General features: G+C 45.4%; 1 protein-coding gene across 4 annotated transcripts in view; it reads left to right on the forward strand.

The window, feature by feature from the left end:
- Positions 1-4,830: 4,830 nt before the first annotated feature.
- Positions 4,831-17,547, forward strand: part of KCTD5 (potassium channel tetramerization domain containing 5) — a 370,201-nt gene continuing 357,484 nt past the window's right edge. The window contains exon 1 of one of the 4 annotated variants that reach the window (XM_085629273.1): positions 4,831-5,233. In XM_085629273.1, the coding sequence (XP_085485399.1) occupies positions 5,006-5,233 (228 nt within the window). In that variant the 5' untranslated portion in view covers positions 4,831-5,005. The remainder of the gene's footprint in view (positions 5,234-17,547) is intronic. The other 3 variants (XM_085629275.1, XM_085629272.1, XM_085629274.1) reach the window with 3 other exon arrangements.

Consider the following 17,547-nt stretch of genomic DNA (forward strand, 5'->3'; position numbering starts at 1 on the left):
GGTGTATGAAGACCTAGTGAAGGAAGTGAGGCAAGCAGCGGACGACAATGTGTTCCAACATGCTATAGAAGACCTGGATGCCCATTACCGTCCGGCAGTATGCACAGCAATTGACCGGTACAACTTCTACCACAGGGCACAAAACAAAGGGGAGACGGTCGATGAGTATGTGGCAGCCCTACAAAAACTGGCTTTGATGTGCAAATTCGGGACCTTGCAAGAAGAACTGATCAGAGACCAGATCATCATGCACACGGTAAACACCTCCATCCAAGAGAAACTGTGGGCCAACGGCGACGCACCATTGAAGACGGTCGTATCCTTGGTGAAGAAAGCTGAGTTGACCAGGAGATGTGCGGAAGCGGCCAAACGGGAACGCCAGCCAGAGCTGGCTGTGTGCAAAGTAGAAGATCGGAAGGCCACGGACGGCAAGGCGTCGACGGGACAACAAGGCACGAGGAACCACAAACGGTTCCAACCCTGTACAGCGAGACCCCAAGGACAGCGACAGTGGAGCACGAATGTGTGCTACAGATGCGGGAGTGGCACTCACGCCGCCAACGACAAGGGCTGCCCGGCGTTCGGGGCGAAGTGCGCATACTGTGGGTTGCTAGGTCACTACGAAAAAGTATGCCGGAGGAAATCCCCGCGGCAACAAGTGAAGTATGTAGCACAAGAAACAGGGAGAGGGGAAGAAGATGAGAACCCCGAGGAAGAAGATGAGATCTTAATTGTAGAAGAACAAATACTGGGCATTGAGAGCTCGGTGGAGAAGAAACCGAAGTGCGACATGTGCATTGGAGGAGTACGAGTTACCATGGTGGCGGACTCGGGATCGCCCTACACGATCATAAGGTGGAAGATATGGGAAGAAGACTTCGCCACGCGAACAAAATATCGCCTGACACCAACGGACATTCATCCGGTAACGTTCACCGGGGAGCCCATACCCATGGTGGGGTATTGCCCTCTCATGTTTGAATTCAAAAGCAGAACGTCCGAGGGAAAACTATACGTGGCGGAGAAAGGACCGTCAGTACTGGGCTGGAAGGACCAGGGGGAGTTAGGAATAAAACTGAACCCGGGTGGACGCACGCAAGTGCTCATGACCGACGACAGTCCAGACCAGGAGGCACAGCGGTGGAAGGAAGAATTCCCGGAAGTTTTCAAGGACTCCATCGGTCGCCTAGCGAAGTTCACACACAAGATACACCTGAAGGAGGGGGCCTGGCCAGTGTCCCACAAAGCACGCAACATCCCATTCCGGACCAGGACAGCAGTGCAGGAAGAACTGCAAAGACTGGAGGACAATGGGGTGATAGAGGCGATTGACAACGCGGAGTGGCTGGCACCCCTAGTAGTGGCGCAGAAGCCCAACGGGAAGGTGAGGCTGTGTGTGGATCTAAGGGAGCTTAATAAAAACATAGTGGTGGACAAATTCCCGCTCCCTAGGATCAACGAGATGTTGGCCAAGACCCAAGGAGCAAAATGGTTCTCCACCGTGGACTTGACGTCGGCCTACCACCAGATTGCCCTGCATCCGTCATGTAACCACTTAACGTCCTTCATCACGCCCTTCGGGTGCTACAAGTTTCTACGGATGCCATTCGGACTCGCCTCAGCGGCAGCCGTGTTCCAAAAGCTCATGTACCGGCTGTTCCATAAGAAGGCAGGCATACAATATTTCCAAGACGACATCTTGGTCATGGGAACGTCCCTAGCGGATCACAACAGAAAGCTAGAGGAGGTGCTCACGGTGCTAAAGCAGAACGGACTCACGGCCCAATGGGACAAGTGCAAGTTTGGCATGAACAAGGTTACGTACTTAGGGCATGAGATCAGTCAGGAAGGCATCAAACCCAAAGCATCCAACGTGGCAGCCATCAAGGACGCACCCGTGCCCTCGAACAAGGAAGACATCCGCACGTTCTTGGGCATGGCGAAATTTTACAGCAAGTTTGTACCGCACTTTGCCTCCAAGACCCACCACATGAGGTCACTGCTCAAGGACAAAATCACGTTCCGATGGATGGAGGAACAACAGCAGGAGTTCGAGGAAATGAAGAAACACATCAGCGAGGCGGTGCCCATTCAAGGGTTCGACCCAACGGCGCCCACGGTGCTGACTACGGATGCCAGCGACCGGGGCCTAGGGGCGGTACTCACTCAAAGAACCCCCGAGGGAGCAACCAACACGATCAGTTTTGCATCCCGAACATTGGCACCCAATGAGAGCAAGTTCAGTGTCATCGAGAAGGAAATGCTGGCAGTGGTGTGGGCGATGGAGAGGTTCCGGCAATTCCTGTGGGGAGGAAGATTCTTGCTGCGCACGGACCACAAACCGCTGGTGAAGGTCCTCACATCCAGCGGGCATGAACATGCCACTCCCAGAATTGCCAAGATGACGCTGAGGCTCCTAGACTATGTATACGACGTGGAGTACCTGCCCGGGCATAAGAACAAGGTGGCCGACTTTCTGAGCAGAGCTGCGTCCAAGGAAGTGACGGAGGCCCAGGACGAAGGAGGATGGGAAGAGTACGCTGTGGCGTTCACCGGAGATCACGAGAGGGCCATAAGCGGACAAGAATGGGAGACGGAATATGGAAGGGACGAGAAAACGAGAGCGGTTAAAGCATACGTAACCCAGGGATGGCCGGACAAGAGGCTACTGGATGAAGAATTGAAGCAATACTGGGAGGTCCGGGAAGAACTGTCCATAGGGGAGCAACCCTGGTTCTTGTTGCGAGGAAGCAAAGTAGTCCCCCCCCACACGCTGAGGCCACACATAGTCGCCATCGCCCATGAAGGCCACTTGGGGATAGTGAAGACTAAGGGGAGAACGAAAGAAGACTACTGGTGGCCAGGAATAGACATAGCGGTGGAACGACAAGTGAGAGCGTGCGAGCAATGTAGCAACGCAGATAAGACCCAAAGAGTATTGCGTCCGCCCCTAGGTAGTTTTGATTGCCCCGAGAACCCATGGGAAGAGATCTCAATTGACGTACTTGGCCCCATACAAGACGCAAATGGTGGTCAGAAGTACCTCACGGTGGTCATTGACCGGTACTCCAAATGGCTGGAAGTCCATGTGAATGACAATGCAGAGACAGAAACAATATTGGAATTCCTCACGGACGTATTCATCAGGGAAGGAATCCCCAAAGCAATCCTAAGCGACAACGGACCGCAATTCACATCGGCCAAGTGGGTGGTGTTCATGGACAGGAACGGCATCACCGTCCGGCACACGCCGATTTATCACCCTGCAGGAAACGGACCGGTGGAAAGATTTAACAGAGTAATATTGGGGTCGGTGCAGGCGGCGATCAGCCAAGGAGTCAACTGGGAGAAGGAATTAAAGAGGTTGATGTGGGCCTACCGAATAACACCCACCTCCACGGGTTACAGCCCATTCCGTGTACTCAGGGGGAGAGAACCCTTCACGAAGGACAACGTGGCTTGGAAAAGACTCACAGTACAAAGCCATTGGTCCCCAGCAGTTGTACGCAGGAACCTGGAGAGAGGGCAGGCTGTGTACACTGAATACTATGACAAAAGACACAACACTAAGGACCTCGCTCTCGAGATGGGTGAGTGGGTGAGAGTCAAATTGCCCACGCATGGGAAGAAAGGAGACAGCAAGTTCACATCCCCGTTCCAAGTGGTAGAGCCCTACTCCAGGTCAGCCCTCCTCAGCGACGGGAAGATATGGTCCCAAGACCGTAGGGCAAGATGCACTCGCGCCCACGAGAAGGAACCCGGAGAGGAGTCTGGTGACGAAAGGGTGGCCAGTGCCACGAAGGACTCAGGCGCAGCAAGGTGGAGATGCAGCGAGGGAGACGGTAGTCCCTGGTCGGGAACAGGGCGACAAGGAAGAGAGGATAGAACAGGACCCGGACCAGACACCCAGGAGGAGCAGGAAGCGACAGACGAGAGTGGTGCAGGACTCAGAGGAGATGGTGAAACATCCTGCCTGGATGGGGTCGAGACCACCCCCGACCCCAGGGGGGTGTAAGGCGAGGACACGATGTGGGAGGAGAGTAATGTTGCCAAGGACGTTCGAGGAGTTCAGCATGGGGTTGTTTTGTTGTTGCATAGAGGGTTGCAGTAGCTTTAGTGTTTATGAAGGGGGAGATGTGGTGTAGCGGTCTAGTCTGCGACGCACACTGCGTGTGACGTCAGCGGACATCCCGTAGCGGCCATGTTCGGCAGGTCGCCGATTTCAATCTGTACGGAGCTCCGCTCTGGCGCTCCCAATACATTAATGCAAATTAAAGGTGTTGCAGTCCACGTGCCTATGAGTCCTCGTGTGTTGCTTTGGGGAATTAACAAACAACTTTACACTGTCTCCTTTCACCTGATCTGACCTGTTACCTCTTACATGCCTGTGGGCCTTTACGCTTATATTTATTCTTGAAATAAATATATATTGACTTTATCATCAACTCGTCTTTCTTCGTTCCGCAACACGGTTCTTAATACATTGACCATCTGGCATCGGATGTTTTTGCAGACTCTTTAAAGTTAAATTTACGATTCTTAATCCAGACTTTGAATATTTGGAAAGTGCAACTTTCCCTAAAATATTCTACTAGACTGATCTCCCTCCAGTTATGGAATACTTTGGGGAGAATAAAAAAAATATCCCTTTTATACAAAAAAAAAAATGTGTTGAAAAGTGGTAATTTAATTGACATAAAGCTTTGCCCGGATGGCACCGTTTAGGACTACAACCTAGGAATATAAATCGGGCGCGGTTCTCCGTCTCCCATCCTCTTTCCGTTTCTATTGGAAGCAGCAGTTTGTCCTCTTTCTATTTCCATCTATCTTGCGTGTTGTTATTGTATGGCTAAGGCGCTCAGACTCCTGACGTTGCTGGTCACAGTCGGTGGGCGGAAGCGGAAGCAGCTCGTGGAGCCCCTGCTGGGAGGGAGGTTATTAAAGCGCGAGCGCTTCCTGTGCGTTCTGAGCCCAGGCAGGCTGGAGAAGGAGGGTCGCCGGGGCAATGGCGGAGAAGAGCTGCGAAATGAACGGGCCGGTGGCTTCAGTGTGCCGGCGCTGCGCTGGCCCTCCACCGGGGGACAGGGGGCCGCTCCCCGGCAGCGTCTCCAAGTGGGTGCGCCTCAACGTTGGTGGCACCTACTTCCTCACCACCCGACAGACACTGTGCAGGGATCCCAAGTCCTTCCTGTACCGCCTGTGCCAGGCCGACCCCGACCTAGACTCCGACAAGGTATGCGGTGTAGGTAGTCAGCTGAAGGCGTGGGCGGAGGGAGGGCACCTGAGGACATCTGTTGGCGGAGGGCAGTTGTTTGGACCCCTTGGAGATGGGTCCAGTGAGGGCACACTTTCATACAGTAGGTACGAGACGAGGGAGGGCGTGACTTCTTTCGGAGTATTGTTTGGATGTAATTATAGTAGAGACGGAGATGATGCTTCCTAAAGCAGTGGGATGTTGATGGAGAAAGGGAGACTGATGAGGGCAGTCAGTCTTTGAGACTTAGCAGAGATGGGTGGGGGCGCATGGCTGGTTCCGATATGCTGGTGGTTGTGAAGCCTCGGTGGACTGACTTAAGGACAAGTTTTCATGGCTAGATGTCGCTAATAGCAGCTAGGGGGTGACAGTTGCATTCACTACCCAGGTTTTTTGAAGTGTTGAACTGTCGTGAGAGTAGCAGTCCGTAAATCGGAATGGACTGGTGGAGATACAGATGTGTCAAATAAGGCTAAAACTAGGGCATTTTACGCGTTGTCACGAGTGTTATTCAGTTTGAACGCCTCTACAGAGATCTCGCAATCAAACGGGCTAAAAACATTCACGAAGATACCGTCACTAGGATCAATGTCATCCGTGTTGAGTTGTGGCACATGTTTTGGACGCTCGATGTTAAGCGGTCAGCTGTGATGGCTGCGGAGAAGCTAAATCCCTTATCTGATAGTCAATTCAAAGAGGCAGATTTAAGAGACACTTATGTAACAAGTGATGAGGGCGTGGTTAGTTGCCAGTGCACTACGTGGTTGGCGGAAAGCACAGATGTTAGTTTACATCGTGCTGGCACTTGATGAACAGTTTACTTAACCCCGCCTCATCAACAAACTTTTTTTTATTCTGCATGGTGAGTGCTGGTATTCTTTGTCCTGTAGGACATTTTCTTCAGTTACCAAACCCAATATTACAAAGATTAGCCGCATCGCACCTGTGAGGAGGATAGTCCCGTGTGGTGCCCTGCTTAAAAGTTTATCTCGATTCATGGAACCCTAACGGTGGATTGAGTGATCAGTTATACCTAGGTTGAACCATTGATAACATCTGCTTCTTTGCGTGGTCTGTCTGGCCACTTTTCTCTGCTACCTGCCTGATGCTCAATAAACTTTTCCGATATCCATCAATGTATCGGTCTGCGTTGTGCTCATGCAGTGTACCGCCGTCGCAACACTTGCGACGAGGAAGCCTGAAGTGTACAGGACCCTAAAGAACTAGATTTGAAAAAATGGACGAAAGAAATGTTACTATCTGGCATTACTAAGTGTTGCTTTCGTTTGTGCTCGAACCCCACCAGTACATTCCACCCGGCAGTCCCGTGAATAAGAAAGCAAAAGTAGCATCCTTTGCTCGCGTTAGAGGATACCATTAAATTAGCACTAGTTGAAACATGGATTTTGGTTTACACAGAGTTAAAGTATTGTCTCTTAAGTATCAAAGTGGCTGTGATATTATTGCTTTCCGCGAATATACTTTTCCAGAAGAAAAAGTGCTCTCACACTTGAACAGTGTGAGTGTTAATGCAACTGTTGAATGGTGCCAGCAAATCTAAAAGAATGACTTTCAGTGCAATGCTGGTGTGCATATTTGACAAACGACAGGGCTACATTTCTCGGATTAAGCCAGTATGAACTGCTTGTCTGATTTATCTGTTAATTTGTGTGTTAACCGATTTCTGCGAGCCATTTGTGCACTCGCACCAACTGCCATCCTTGATTTCCTTCAGCTTATTCAGCAGCTTCTATCGCTAGGCTGTGACCGATCCAGTGCTTGCGTTTGTCTGCGCCCATGAGCACCCTTGGTTCGAAAATGTGCTGGTGCTTCCCACCAGCCAGTGCACGGCATGATTATGGGGGCTATGATTCAGGGTAGACTGGGCTGGTGGTGTTCGTGACCAGTGTTTTTATTATCTGGCAAAGGTATTTTGCCAAGTTCCCCACTTTTGGACAGCATTATGGATGACTCTCATGAAGACATTAAAGGATTTTTTTTAAATTGGTTTTTCATTTACCGACTTTGCTATTTGCAGCCCTGTGTTTCTACTAAACCTCGACTGAGTTTCTGCACTCATTAGTTTTTACCAACAGTTAATATTTCACTTGCTCTGTTGCTTGTGTGTGTGTGTATAAATTCTCAGGTGTTTGACATTTTTTGTCATGTACTTAGTGGTTAACTTTATAGGCCAATTACTATACTTAATTCTGTCAATTTTTTTGCCTTTTCAACCGTGTCACACAGATGTATGTTTCCTAAACTTGTGTAAACGCTGTTTAGAGTGCACATGTTTCATTACTAGTATCGATAACAAAAAAAAATCCCAGATGTTTGTATGTTACGCATAATATTAAATGGGTTGATTTATAATTTTTGAGGTTGTATGTTTTTTATTCATGTTGAATGCTTTTGGGTTTGGCTCCAAGGTTTCTCTTTAGTGAAATTGTTTTTCATTTCCTTTGGAAAGCATGTGGGTTTTATTTACTTACTAAAAGATAACCCTGCACCCGAAAAATGTAATTCTATTCTGTGATTAGCGTAGTATTAATTGTTATCATCAAAGCAAAATATCACTTAAATTCAGCTTCCCATAGTACATATATCTATTGATGATGAGGAGAAACGGACGTGCGGCATGAGCGTGAGGATAGCAACACTGCATTATTGATATTGGGGAAGAATTCTGAATCTTTGGGATATAGAGCGAAGTCTACATTGAAAAACATTAAATAGCTGCACGGAGACAGTGAGAAACGATTTACCCTCGATTCCATTAATACACAGGAATTTACCTTCATTACCATTAGAGATTAGCCTGATACAATACATTTCACTAAACTACAGAAACAGCACGTTGATAAGCCCTGAAGAAGTCCCAAGAGGGATGAAAGGCGTTGGCGGCAGAGCAATTGTAGGATGTTTTTAAGAAAGTAATTGTTACATAATCAAGGATGAACGATAAACAAACTACAATCAAGTCTCTCATAATCAATAGATATATGTACTATGGGAAGCTGAATTTGTGATATTTTGCTTTGTTCGGATTATAACAATTAATACAATGCTAATCACTGAATAGAATTACATTTTTCGGGTGCAGGGTTATCTTTTAGTATGTTAATGATGGTTTTGTAACCATCTTTTGGGATGCATATGGGTCACATCTCAGACTTGCTGCACCGAAGGTTGACATGAATATAAGGGGCAGATATATTAGTGACGTCTGGTGCTAACTTTGTTAGAAGCTCTGACCCGGATTGTTTAATTGGGTTTTATTTACTCCATATTTAGTTGCAAGAATCCATTTGCGGCTTGTTAACTATTTGCAAGAGTTTTACTGTTTCCAGTTGAGAGGGCATGGCCCTGTAGGGTCTTTGTGCCCTGTTATCTAATTTCTCGGGGTTTACCCGCTTTTCAGTTCCAAGGGTTTCGCCCTGTTTTCAATTACAAGGGTCTATCAACATGTATCCTGCTCCCAACTGTTTTCCTGTAAGGGTTTCGTCTGGTTCCAGTGTATCGAATGTTACGCACCCTCTGTTTCCTTGTGTGCAAGGATTGAGAGAACCTGTTTTTGTTTGAGTTGAAATGGTTTTATTCAATGCAAAAGTAGAATATTACATGTTTTATTTCTTCGTTATAAGGTTTGAAAAAGTTTTTCTAGTTTCAAGTTGAGTTACATTGGGCAAATCAGATTCTGTTTCTTTTTCAAATGTCATGTGTTGGAAGACCGGTTTCATTTGCGGTGGTTGAAAAACACTTTTTCTAGTATTAAGGGTTGAAAGGGACCCTGCTTTCAGTTACAATATCTTTTGTGTTTGGAGTTTTGTTTTTTTGCTTTGTTTCTCAGCCCTTGTCCTTGCTTATCTACCTGCCCCCTCTCCATTTCTATGTAGTAATTTGTCAATCTTTGTCATCTTATTAATTGCATTTTCAGTTCAGACTAAGACTGACTGCATCGTCTGCAAATATGAGGACTGGATTTATGTTTGCTATTTTTGGAACGTGAAGTTCAGCCACCATTAAATCACGATTATCGTTCAGGAACAAAACCGCAACCAATAGACAACTATCCTGTGGTGTAAGCCTCAACAAGCGCCTCTACTTTCCTCCTGAACCACTCATCCTTAACAAAAAAAGTTGTCGCAGAGCCTTCTCCGGTGCTGCCCCTAAGATATGGAACTCTCTTCCACCGGAAGTGCGTAGAATCTCCTCATCTACGGCGTTCAAAGCAGAAGCCAAAAGATTACTAATGAACAAATTCTTACCCCAATAGGGATAGACTCACGTGCCCATTGACATTGCTCCTACCATCATTGTAATTTCATCTGATACGGCTCCCCTTGCTGCATACTGTGACTCCCACTTGCTGCCCGCACACACCTGTTTATTGCATCACCCTTCTGGGTGCAACTGTTCTGCAATATGCGACCATTCTTGGTTTTCTTTTTTTTGTTCTCCCTCCTACTTGATATGGTTATTGCTTTTTGTCATTCCTCCCATCATATTGTAAAGCGCTCTGATAGTCCTCGGGATCTTGTTAGTGCTATATAAAACTTTATAAATAAACCCTGTCTTAATCCTTTATTGATCTCCACAATCTTACTATATTTGTTACTTTATTTTCCCGGAGGGCCATAGCAAACTGGTGTATTGTCTGTATGTAGTCCCTGTGCAAGGGGACCGGCATCTCCGAACTCCAGCAGGTGTGACATTGATAGCTGTATTAAAGACATTATTTGATGCACAAGACCAGTGCTTGGATTCTGCATGGCACAAGTCTGCGGGTACTAGGCCAGGAGCGTTATTCGCTTTCATACTCAGCAATGCGCATTCTTGCGCTGCAATCGTATAGTCAGAGGGTTGGTTTTATGTCCAGGTTCTTCGTGCTAGATTTTTATGTTCTCTCCATTTAATGACCGTTCCCACCCCGGAATATAAATTCCTAAAGCAGCTAATCCACTCATTTGCCCCAATATGACATACCTGTCTGACTCTACTTGCACCAAGATACAAAACTATTTCCCAAAACTTTTTCCGTCCTTCCTGTTGCTTGTTTCAAATCAACCCATAAACTCTTCTGGGCTACCCACCTTTTCCTTCAGTGTGTTTTTCATGCTGATAGCTGCTGCAGCTGTCTTGTTAAATGTAGGTCACTAAGAGCTTACCCAGTGTATATAGAATATTGATATTGTCAATTCCAGCTTCCCTACAAACCCTAGTTAACTGAACAATTAGATTGCTAGAGCACCTATTTGTCACGCATAGATGTAGTGATTTGCACTTCAGTTTGCTCAAGACCCAAGCTGTGGGATACCTGTCCTCCCTACAAGTATTTTAATGTCTGTCCTACCTTGGTTGGCAACCCACAACTAGTGTTGTACCTTAAATGTCGTATATGTATGTGTATTCATTTTATTAGTTAGTAATAGTACTCAGTAAAACTTTTTGTTTTGCAAATCTGAGTAGGGAACTAAGATTTACATTTACTCTTGATTTTGGCGCACTAGTAACTAAGTGAGATTGTTTGAAGGCTGTTAGGATACTTGTCTGATTTTTAGGTTAGTCCCTGCTCCCTTAGGTGGGGAAGAAATTGGTCTATTATACATTCTAAGCGATCATCAAAATCCTAAATGCACGTTACAAGATATGGGGTTTGCTTGCTGTAATTTTTCCTAATTAAAACATCCACTCTTCTCAAATATAATAACATTCTGTATCCGTTCCCTTAATGTTCAGCAAGTCATTTCCAGCCGATTTGCAACTACTGTATCTTTCCCTAACTTTTCAGTCTAAGGTTGAATCTTGGGGTATTCGGGGATCAGTCAGGACTGAGGCTCGCCAGCCAGCCTACCTGTTAATCAGTCAGTTTCCAGTTGATTCTAATAACTCTTAAATAATGCTGGGTGCTTTGATCCTATATTTGAGAATAAGAGCAGGAGTATGCACGCAGACACGGAAGAGGGGGCACGAGCACGTCTCTATTAGCACTATTTTTGTCCCTTTTCAGTCGAGCTCTGGAAGCAGGAGTATTTTACAAGGGATTTTTTTTGGGTAGAATCTGCATTTGTTGTAACTATTTTGAATTCACTGGCTTTGTTTTATTTTGGTGGATCGGATTAGTAATTACATGTTTGTGGCAAATGAACATTTAGTAGAAGGGAGTGTGTTTATCGAGTTTCACTGACCTCATACTTTTACAATTTGAATACTACTTTTAAGAGGGGCATTGTGGTTCCAAAAGACGTTTCTGAGATAAGTTGTTGTAAATGGGGTCTGTTGGGTCATCCCATCAAGTATTTCTATTTACTAATTTGTATTAAATGCCACTTTGATTTTCTTGGTTTCTTCTCAATAAATAATTACAAAATTTAGTTTAAAGCCATGTGCTCAATAGTGAGGTCCTTGGTAAATTTAGTTAATGAGGAGAAAAAGCCAAGTAAAGCACAGTTAAAGTACTTTACCACCACGCTTAATCAGTCAATCAGGGATTTATAGAGCGCACTACTTGCCCGTAAGGCGTGTGTGAGCAGCTTGAAGGTAACTATTTTCGACGGGTAGAAAGTGGAGGTCATTGAGGTGCTGGGTGATTTGGTCGTGTTGTGGAATGCCGAGGACTAGTCTGTTCTGGACGGTCTGGAGTTTGCAAATGAGTGATTTGTTGATTCCGCCATAGAGCGTTTCAGTACTCCAGCCTGCTGGTGATGACGCTTAATGAAATCTAGAATCTTCTTGTACCACAAACCAAGCGATCCAGATCCTGGGTCTTGCAGTGAATTATTCTCATTGAAGCAACATGTTTTTGAAGTCTTGGAAACCCATGTTGTTTAACCTGAAGGAGCACTTTAAATAAATAAATAAATAAATAAGCATTGGCAAAAGCAATAGGTATCGCCTATTAAAGAGCTATTGAGTTTAGGGTGGTGAAGGGCATAGTAGGGTGGTGGAAGGGCGTAGTGGAGTGGCGCTGTGCAGAGTGAAGTAGTTTTTAATAGAGTGGAGTGCATTGGCACAGTAGTGGCACTCTGTGGAGTAGTTGCATGGAGTTGAATGACTTTTGGCAGAGTGGCGTGGAGAGCCGACTGCAGTGGGGTAAAGTGAAGTATGCATGGTATGGTAGTGCTCTGCCATTAGCCAAAACATCTTCAATTGAAATTACTATTACATTTGCAAAGACATACCATAATAACATTTTGTTTTCAACACACTTCAAAATTACAAAAGCTTCATTTGTGCTTTTCTAATTCTGATACATTCTGAAATATTTGCACAGGTCAGTTCGTTTAGACATTAGAATTTTGTTGTATGCTAGGAAAAAAATAACATTGTAGAGCCTCCCCCTCCACCCCCCCCCGCAAGCACACACTCAGTAATCAGCATGACTGTGACATGAATCCTCTCACTTTGAAGTAAGAGAAGAAAATTAATTGCCAAGCTCCTTCAAAGACAGCCTGACATTTGAGTGCCATATTTAAACCAGATTTAAAGGCATGTTTAACCAAATCGAGCTCTGGTGTAAGACTAGAGTAAACATAGTTTGGGCAGTGGAAGAGACCAATCCAAGCTGGACAGCCTAAAACAAATTGTAAAGCCAGGCAGCAAATGGAAAGTAAGCAAATGTGAGTTAAAAAGCACAAGGTCAGTGGTAAGCAACAGTTGCTGTCTACCATATCAGTAAGGTGAGAGCAGGGGGGAAAACTAGAGGTTAAAAAGCCAGGTTTTGATTTACTTCCTAAAACTCAGTAATGTGGGAGCTGATTTAATATGTAGAGGCAGACTGTTCCAGAGGGCTGGGGCTTCAGAGGAAAAACAGCTGCATCCCCATTTGAGTCTCTTAAAACTGGGACGAGAAATCGTCAAGGAGTTTTGATCGTAGGTCTTGTGTATGTACCAGGAGAGGGCCTGTTTAAGGCAGCTAGGACCACAATCATGCCAGGCTTTATAGGTAAGGCATAGTGCCTTAAATTTGATGCGGTTGTTCACTGAGAGCCAGTGAAGTTCCTTAATGAAGGCTGAAACCGGTTGGAATTTGGGAGATCAAAAATGAACAGTCACATTGTTTTTGGTGCTTAGGAAAGTCAGTTACAGTAATCCAGCTTCGTCAGTAATAATAAGGTAATGTCTGTTTTTATGGAGGTCGGAGGAACAAACGGCAGAATCTTCCTGATTCTCAAAGTGTTAAAGCGGGATGTGACGACTGAACTGAAATGCTTATTAAAGTTCAGTTTATCGTCTAATGTTATGCCTAAGTTTTTGGATTTTTGGACTGGGGTTGGGAGAGTTCCCAACTCTGCTGGGCTTTAAAACTTAGGGTGATTACCAAAAAGTAACACCTCAGTTTTCTCATAGTTTTATTTAAGGCAATGCCTTCCCATCCAGTCACTAACAGCTCTCATGCAGTTGTGAAACTGAGAGATAGTGACTTCTGTATTATTAGAGACTGACACCACGATTTGAGTATCGTCTCTATAGGATGTAGGAAAAATCCAAAAGATCTAATCGGGGAGGCCAATTCTGAAACATAAACGTTAAAAAGCAGAGGGCTTAGGTAGGATCCCTGAGGGACCCCACACAGAAGAGAGAATGAGTGGAATGAAAATGTCTCCAGCATTACTGAATGACCTCTGTCTGTTAGGAATGATTGGAGTAGGGCAAGAGATTTATCAGCGATGCCCAGTTTTTTGAGGCAGCGACATGGGTTGCATGATCGACCGTATCGAAGACCACTGACAAATCAAGGCGAATGAATGCTGCGGAGCCTTCTTTATCCAAAATAATTCTCAATTCATCTGTGGTTTTTATTAATGTCGTCTCAGTACTATGTTCGGTCCTAAAGCTGAATTGGGAAGGATCCAACAGATTTTCCTGAGTAAACTGTTAATTGTGTTGATCAGTTTTTCCACTATTTTGGCTGGAAATGGTAACCTAGAAATCGGACGGTCATTTGCTGGATTATCTGGGTCTAGGTTTGGTTTCTTAAGGAGTGGCAAGATAGAGGCTATTTTCCACAGATCAGGAAATACCGGTGTTGAACATTCAGTTAAAGATTTTAGCTAGAGATGAGGCAATCAGAACTGGAATCTGTTTTAGTATAGAGGGGGACATGGGTCGTAAGGTGATCCTGACTTTGTAGAGTTAACTAAATTAAGAACATCTACCGTAGGGGTATATGAAAATTGGTAGAGGTTAGATGAGGGACATAGACTGGTCGAAGCTTGGACTGTCGTGGGACTAACTCCAAGGTCGCTGTTACCGGAGGCAGAGAACTGGTTGTAGATTTGTTCATCTTTAGTGCGAAAATGAGAAGCTATTTCCTCACAGAAAGACTGATGTTGCTACTTTTAGTCTCAGGGACTTTTAAGTTTGTTTATGACCTGAAAGAGTTCTCTGGCAGAGTTCTTGGATGCTTATATTTGTTGCGTAAAGAAGGCCGACTTTTCTTTGGTGATGGCTGCTTTATAGTTGGCTACGGAATGGTTATATATTAGTTTGTCAGAAAACTTAGTTTGATCTCCATATTCTTTCCCGTTTCCTACATTTCTGGTTTTTAAGACTAAGCTTCTGTTTACCAAGGGGTGGATTGTTTAAATTTGGGTATGCTACTGTTTTTTGGGGGGAACTAATACTTTAGAGATGGCTGAGTTAAGCCAATTAGTGTTGGCAGCTGTGGCCTGATTCAGATCAGGCGGCTGGGGAAATGTTGGCTGATACAGGTATTGTTTCATAATGTCGAAATTGGGTTTTGACGAAAGATGAAATGGCAAATGATTAGAATCTACATTCCTGCTTTGAGTAGGGAGGGAGACGGTCGGTTAAAAAAACTGCTTCATGGTCGGACCATGTAAGTGAAAAACTCTAACAGAGATTAAATGGTTGTTGGAAAAAATAGCATCCAGGATATGCCCACAATTATGAGTGGACCGATGTATTAATTGAGGGAGGTTGAATGCATTCATAATGTCCAAAATAGCCTCTGTGTCTTTGTTCTCTATGCAGTTTAAGTGGAAATTGAAGTCCCCCAGTACCGTATAGTCACGCTTGCAAGCCCCCCCTCAACCAGCGCATGAATTGATAGAAGAAAATCATGTCTTGAGCCTGGAGAGCGGTAAACGAGCAGGCCTTTAAAGTATTAGTAGTTAGTCAATTCGAGGCTAAAGGATAACAATTCGCATTCTGAGTTGGGCGTGGAGTCAGTTTTACATTTGAAAGGACTTATGTAAATTATCCCCAAACCGCCACCTTTTTCCCACAATACCTGCTCTAGCCTTTGAATAGCCTTGTGGGGTTGCTATTAACAGGTCGGGGCTAGAATGGTTATTAGCCCATGTTTCTGTAATAAAAAAAAATCAAGTTGATTCTCAATGAACTCAGCCACCCCAAAGGCGTGCTTTACTAAGGAGCGCGTGTTAATCATGGTCAGGTGGAATTTGTGAGTAGTGAAGTGCTGAGTGTTAGAGCGAGCCTGTTTACCAACTTCGAGCTGTTGCCTAATGACAATCTGGAAACCACAATTGTGACACTGAGAACTAGGGAGATCTTGACTAAATTCAACTCGAGGGCAGCAGTGGTCACTTTTATTAAAGAATTGAAGCGTTTTACCGGACCACATAACCTTGGTCTTTTAACCTGGGAAAAACTGGCCGCATTTCTGACGCTCTGCGCGATGCGAAGAGGTGTGGCGCCGCGGCCAGGGCGTCGGAATCTGGGGATCATGGTTCGAGCACTGGCGGCAGATTAGCCCAGCACCATGCAACTCTGGGCAATAGCATGCTTAATCTTCCCGACGGCCCCCAGCGCCTAGAGACCCTTACGGGTGATTGTTCGCGCTTTGCAAATGTGGATTATTATTATAATGTGGATGCTGACTGGTGTAGACGGGCTTGCCTTTGGCGCGCCCGCTGCGCGTTTCCGCTGCATGTCTGGCCCCACGTGGTTTTGTAGGCGGCCGGGGGCTAGTTTGACCTGTGACCCGCAACCCCCTGCCGGAAGTCGGGCAAGTTGTGCAGGGGCTGTTACCTGCCCCACAATCTGCAATGCCGCAGCGGAACTGGGAAGCGGTGAAGCTAGTTCACCTTGCAAGAGCAGGTAAGTGCAGTTTCAATTTAAAAGCACAACATAAAATGAATATATGTCAGTATAGGTTTAAAGAATGTTAAAAGTACTAAAAGCTCATTCTTGCGAAGTGCTGCTTCCGTTGAAGGCAGACGGCACTATGCAAGTCAGGGTTCCGCAATTCCTCTCACCTTCTGCACCCACTGCGCGTCCGGCCCCGCATGTGGTTTTGTAGCTGTCCGGGCGCTGGTTTGACCTGTGACCCGCTAAAAGTGAATTGGAATGAGGCATCGTATGCTTAGTTGCTTGATTTAGCAACTGAAAAACACAGGTTCAGAGTTAAGTTCAGCAGTGAACAGACCACGAAGTAGCCCTGCCAATGACTAATTATGACGAAAAGGGAAACTGAGGGTTCTAATTCTCTGGTCCTAAAAATTGGGCCTGAGGAATAGGAAGACTAGCATAATCATAGTCCTATTCGGGAACTGAGCTGGTGTGGCTAATTATGTATTTGTGTCGTGTTATCAGCAGTTTTACCCCCTGGTGTTTGATGGGGTGATGGGGACATTGGAGTAGTGAAAGCATTGCTGGGTATGGCTTTTGAAATCTGTGCGCATGAAATTTAAACACCAGTTGGACAAATGGATTTTGTTATTACTCAAATCTGACCTTTAGCGTTGGCGTTTGAATTGTTCGCTTAAACTCCTCCAGCTTAAAGAGAACACTGAGAATAACCTTTTATATATGGCTTGAGAATGCGGCTGTTGCCAGATGTAATGAACCTATAAGAGGTTTCAGGAGTATTGCAGAGAGGAGCTTTGGCTCTGTTCAAATGCTAGCTGGGAGTACATGTTTTGACTGGGTAGAAGATGTGTTCTTCCATAGAGAATATTGTTTTCCCCTCCACATAGCTGTGACCATTTTGTCCATTATTCAGCTTCAGGGGAATAGTGTTAGATAACCAGATAATTTACAGTGTTTTTTTCTGACAGCAGCACAGATGGGACGAGGGGGTAATCATGAGAACTGTATTGCAGTCCATGTACACTCCCTATCCATCATTAACTTTAGACTTCAGAGAGCCATGGGCATCACTATTCTACACATCTTTAGGTCTGGCTTGACAGTGTAACTGACACTTAACCTTATGTGGCCAAAAATAGCTTTCAGGGCACTACTGAGGGAGAGGCTTCACACACACACACACACACGCGCACGCACGCACACGTTTCACTAAATAC

This window comes from Triturus cristatus, chromosome 10 (genome assembly GCF_964204655.1).
Source record: "Triturus cristatus chromosome 10, aTriCri1.1, whole genome shotgun sequence".
In the NCBI taxonomy this organism is placed as follows: Eukaryota; Metazoa; Chordata; class Amphibia; order Caudata; family Salamandridae; genus Triturus; species Triturus cristatus.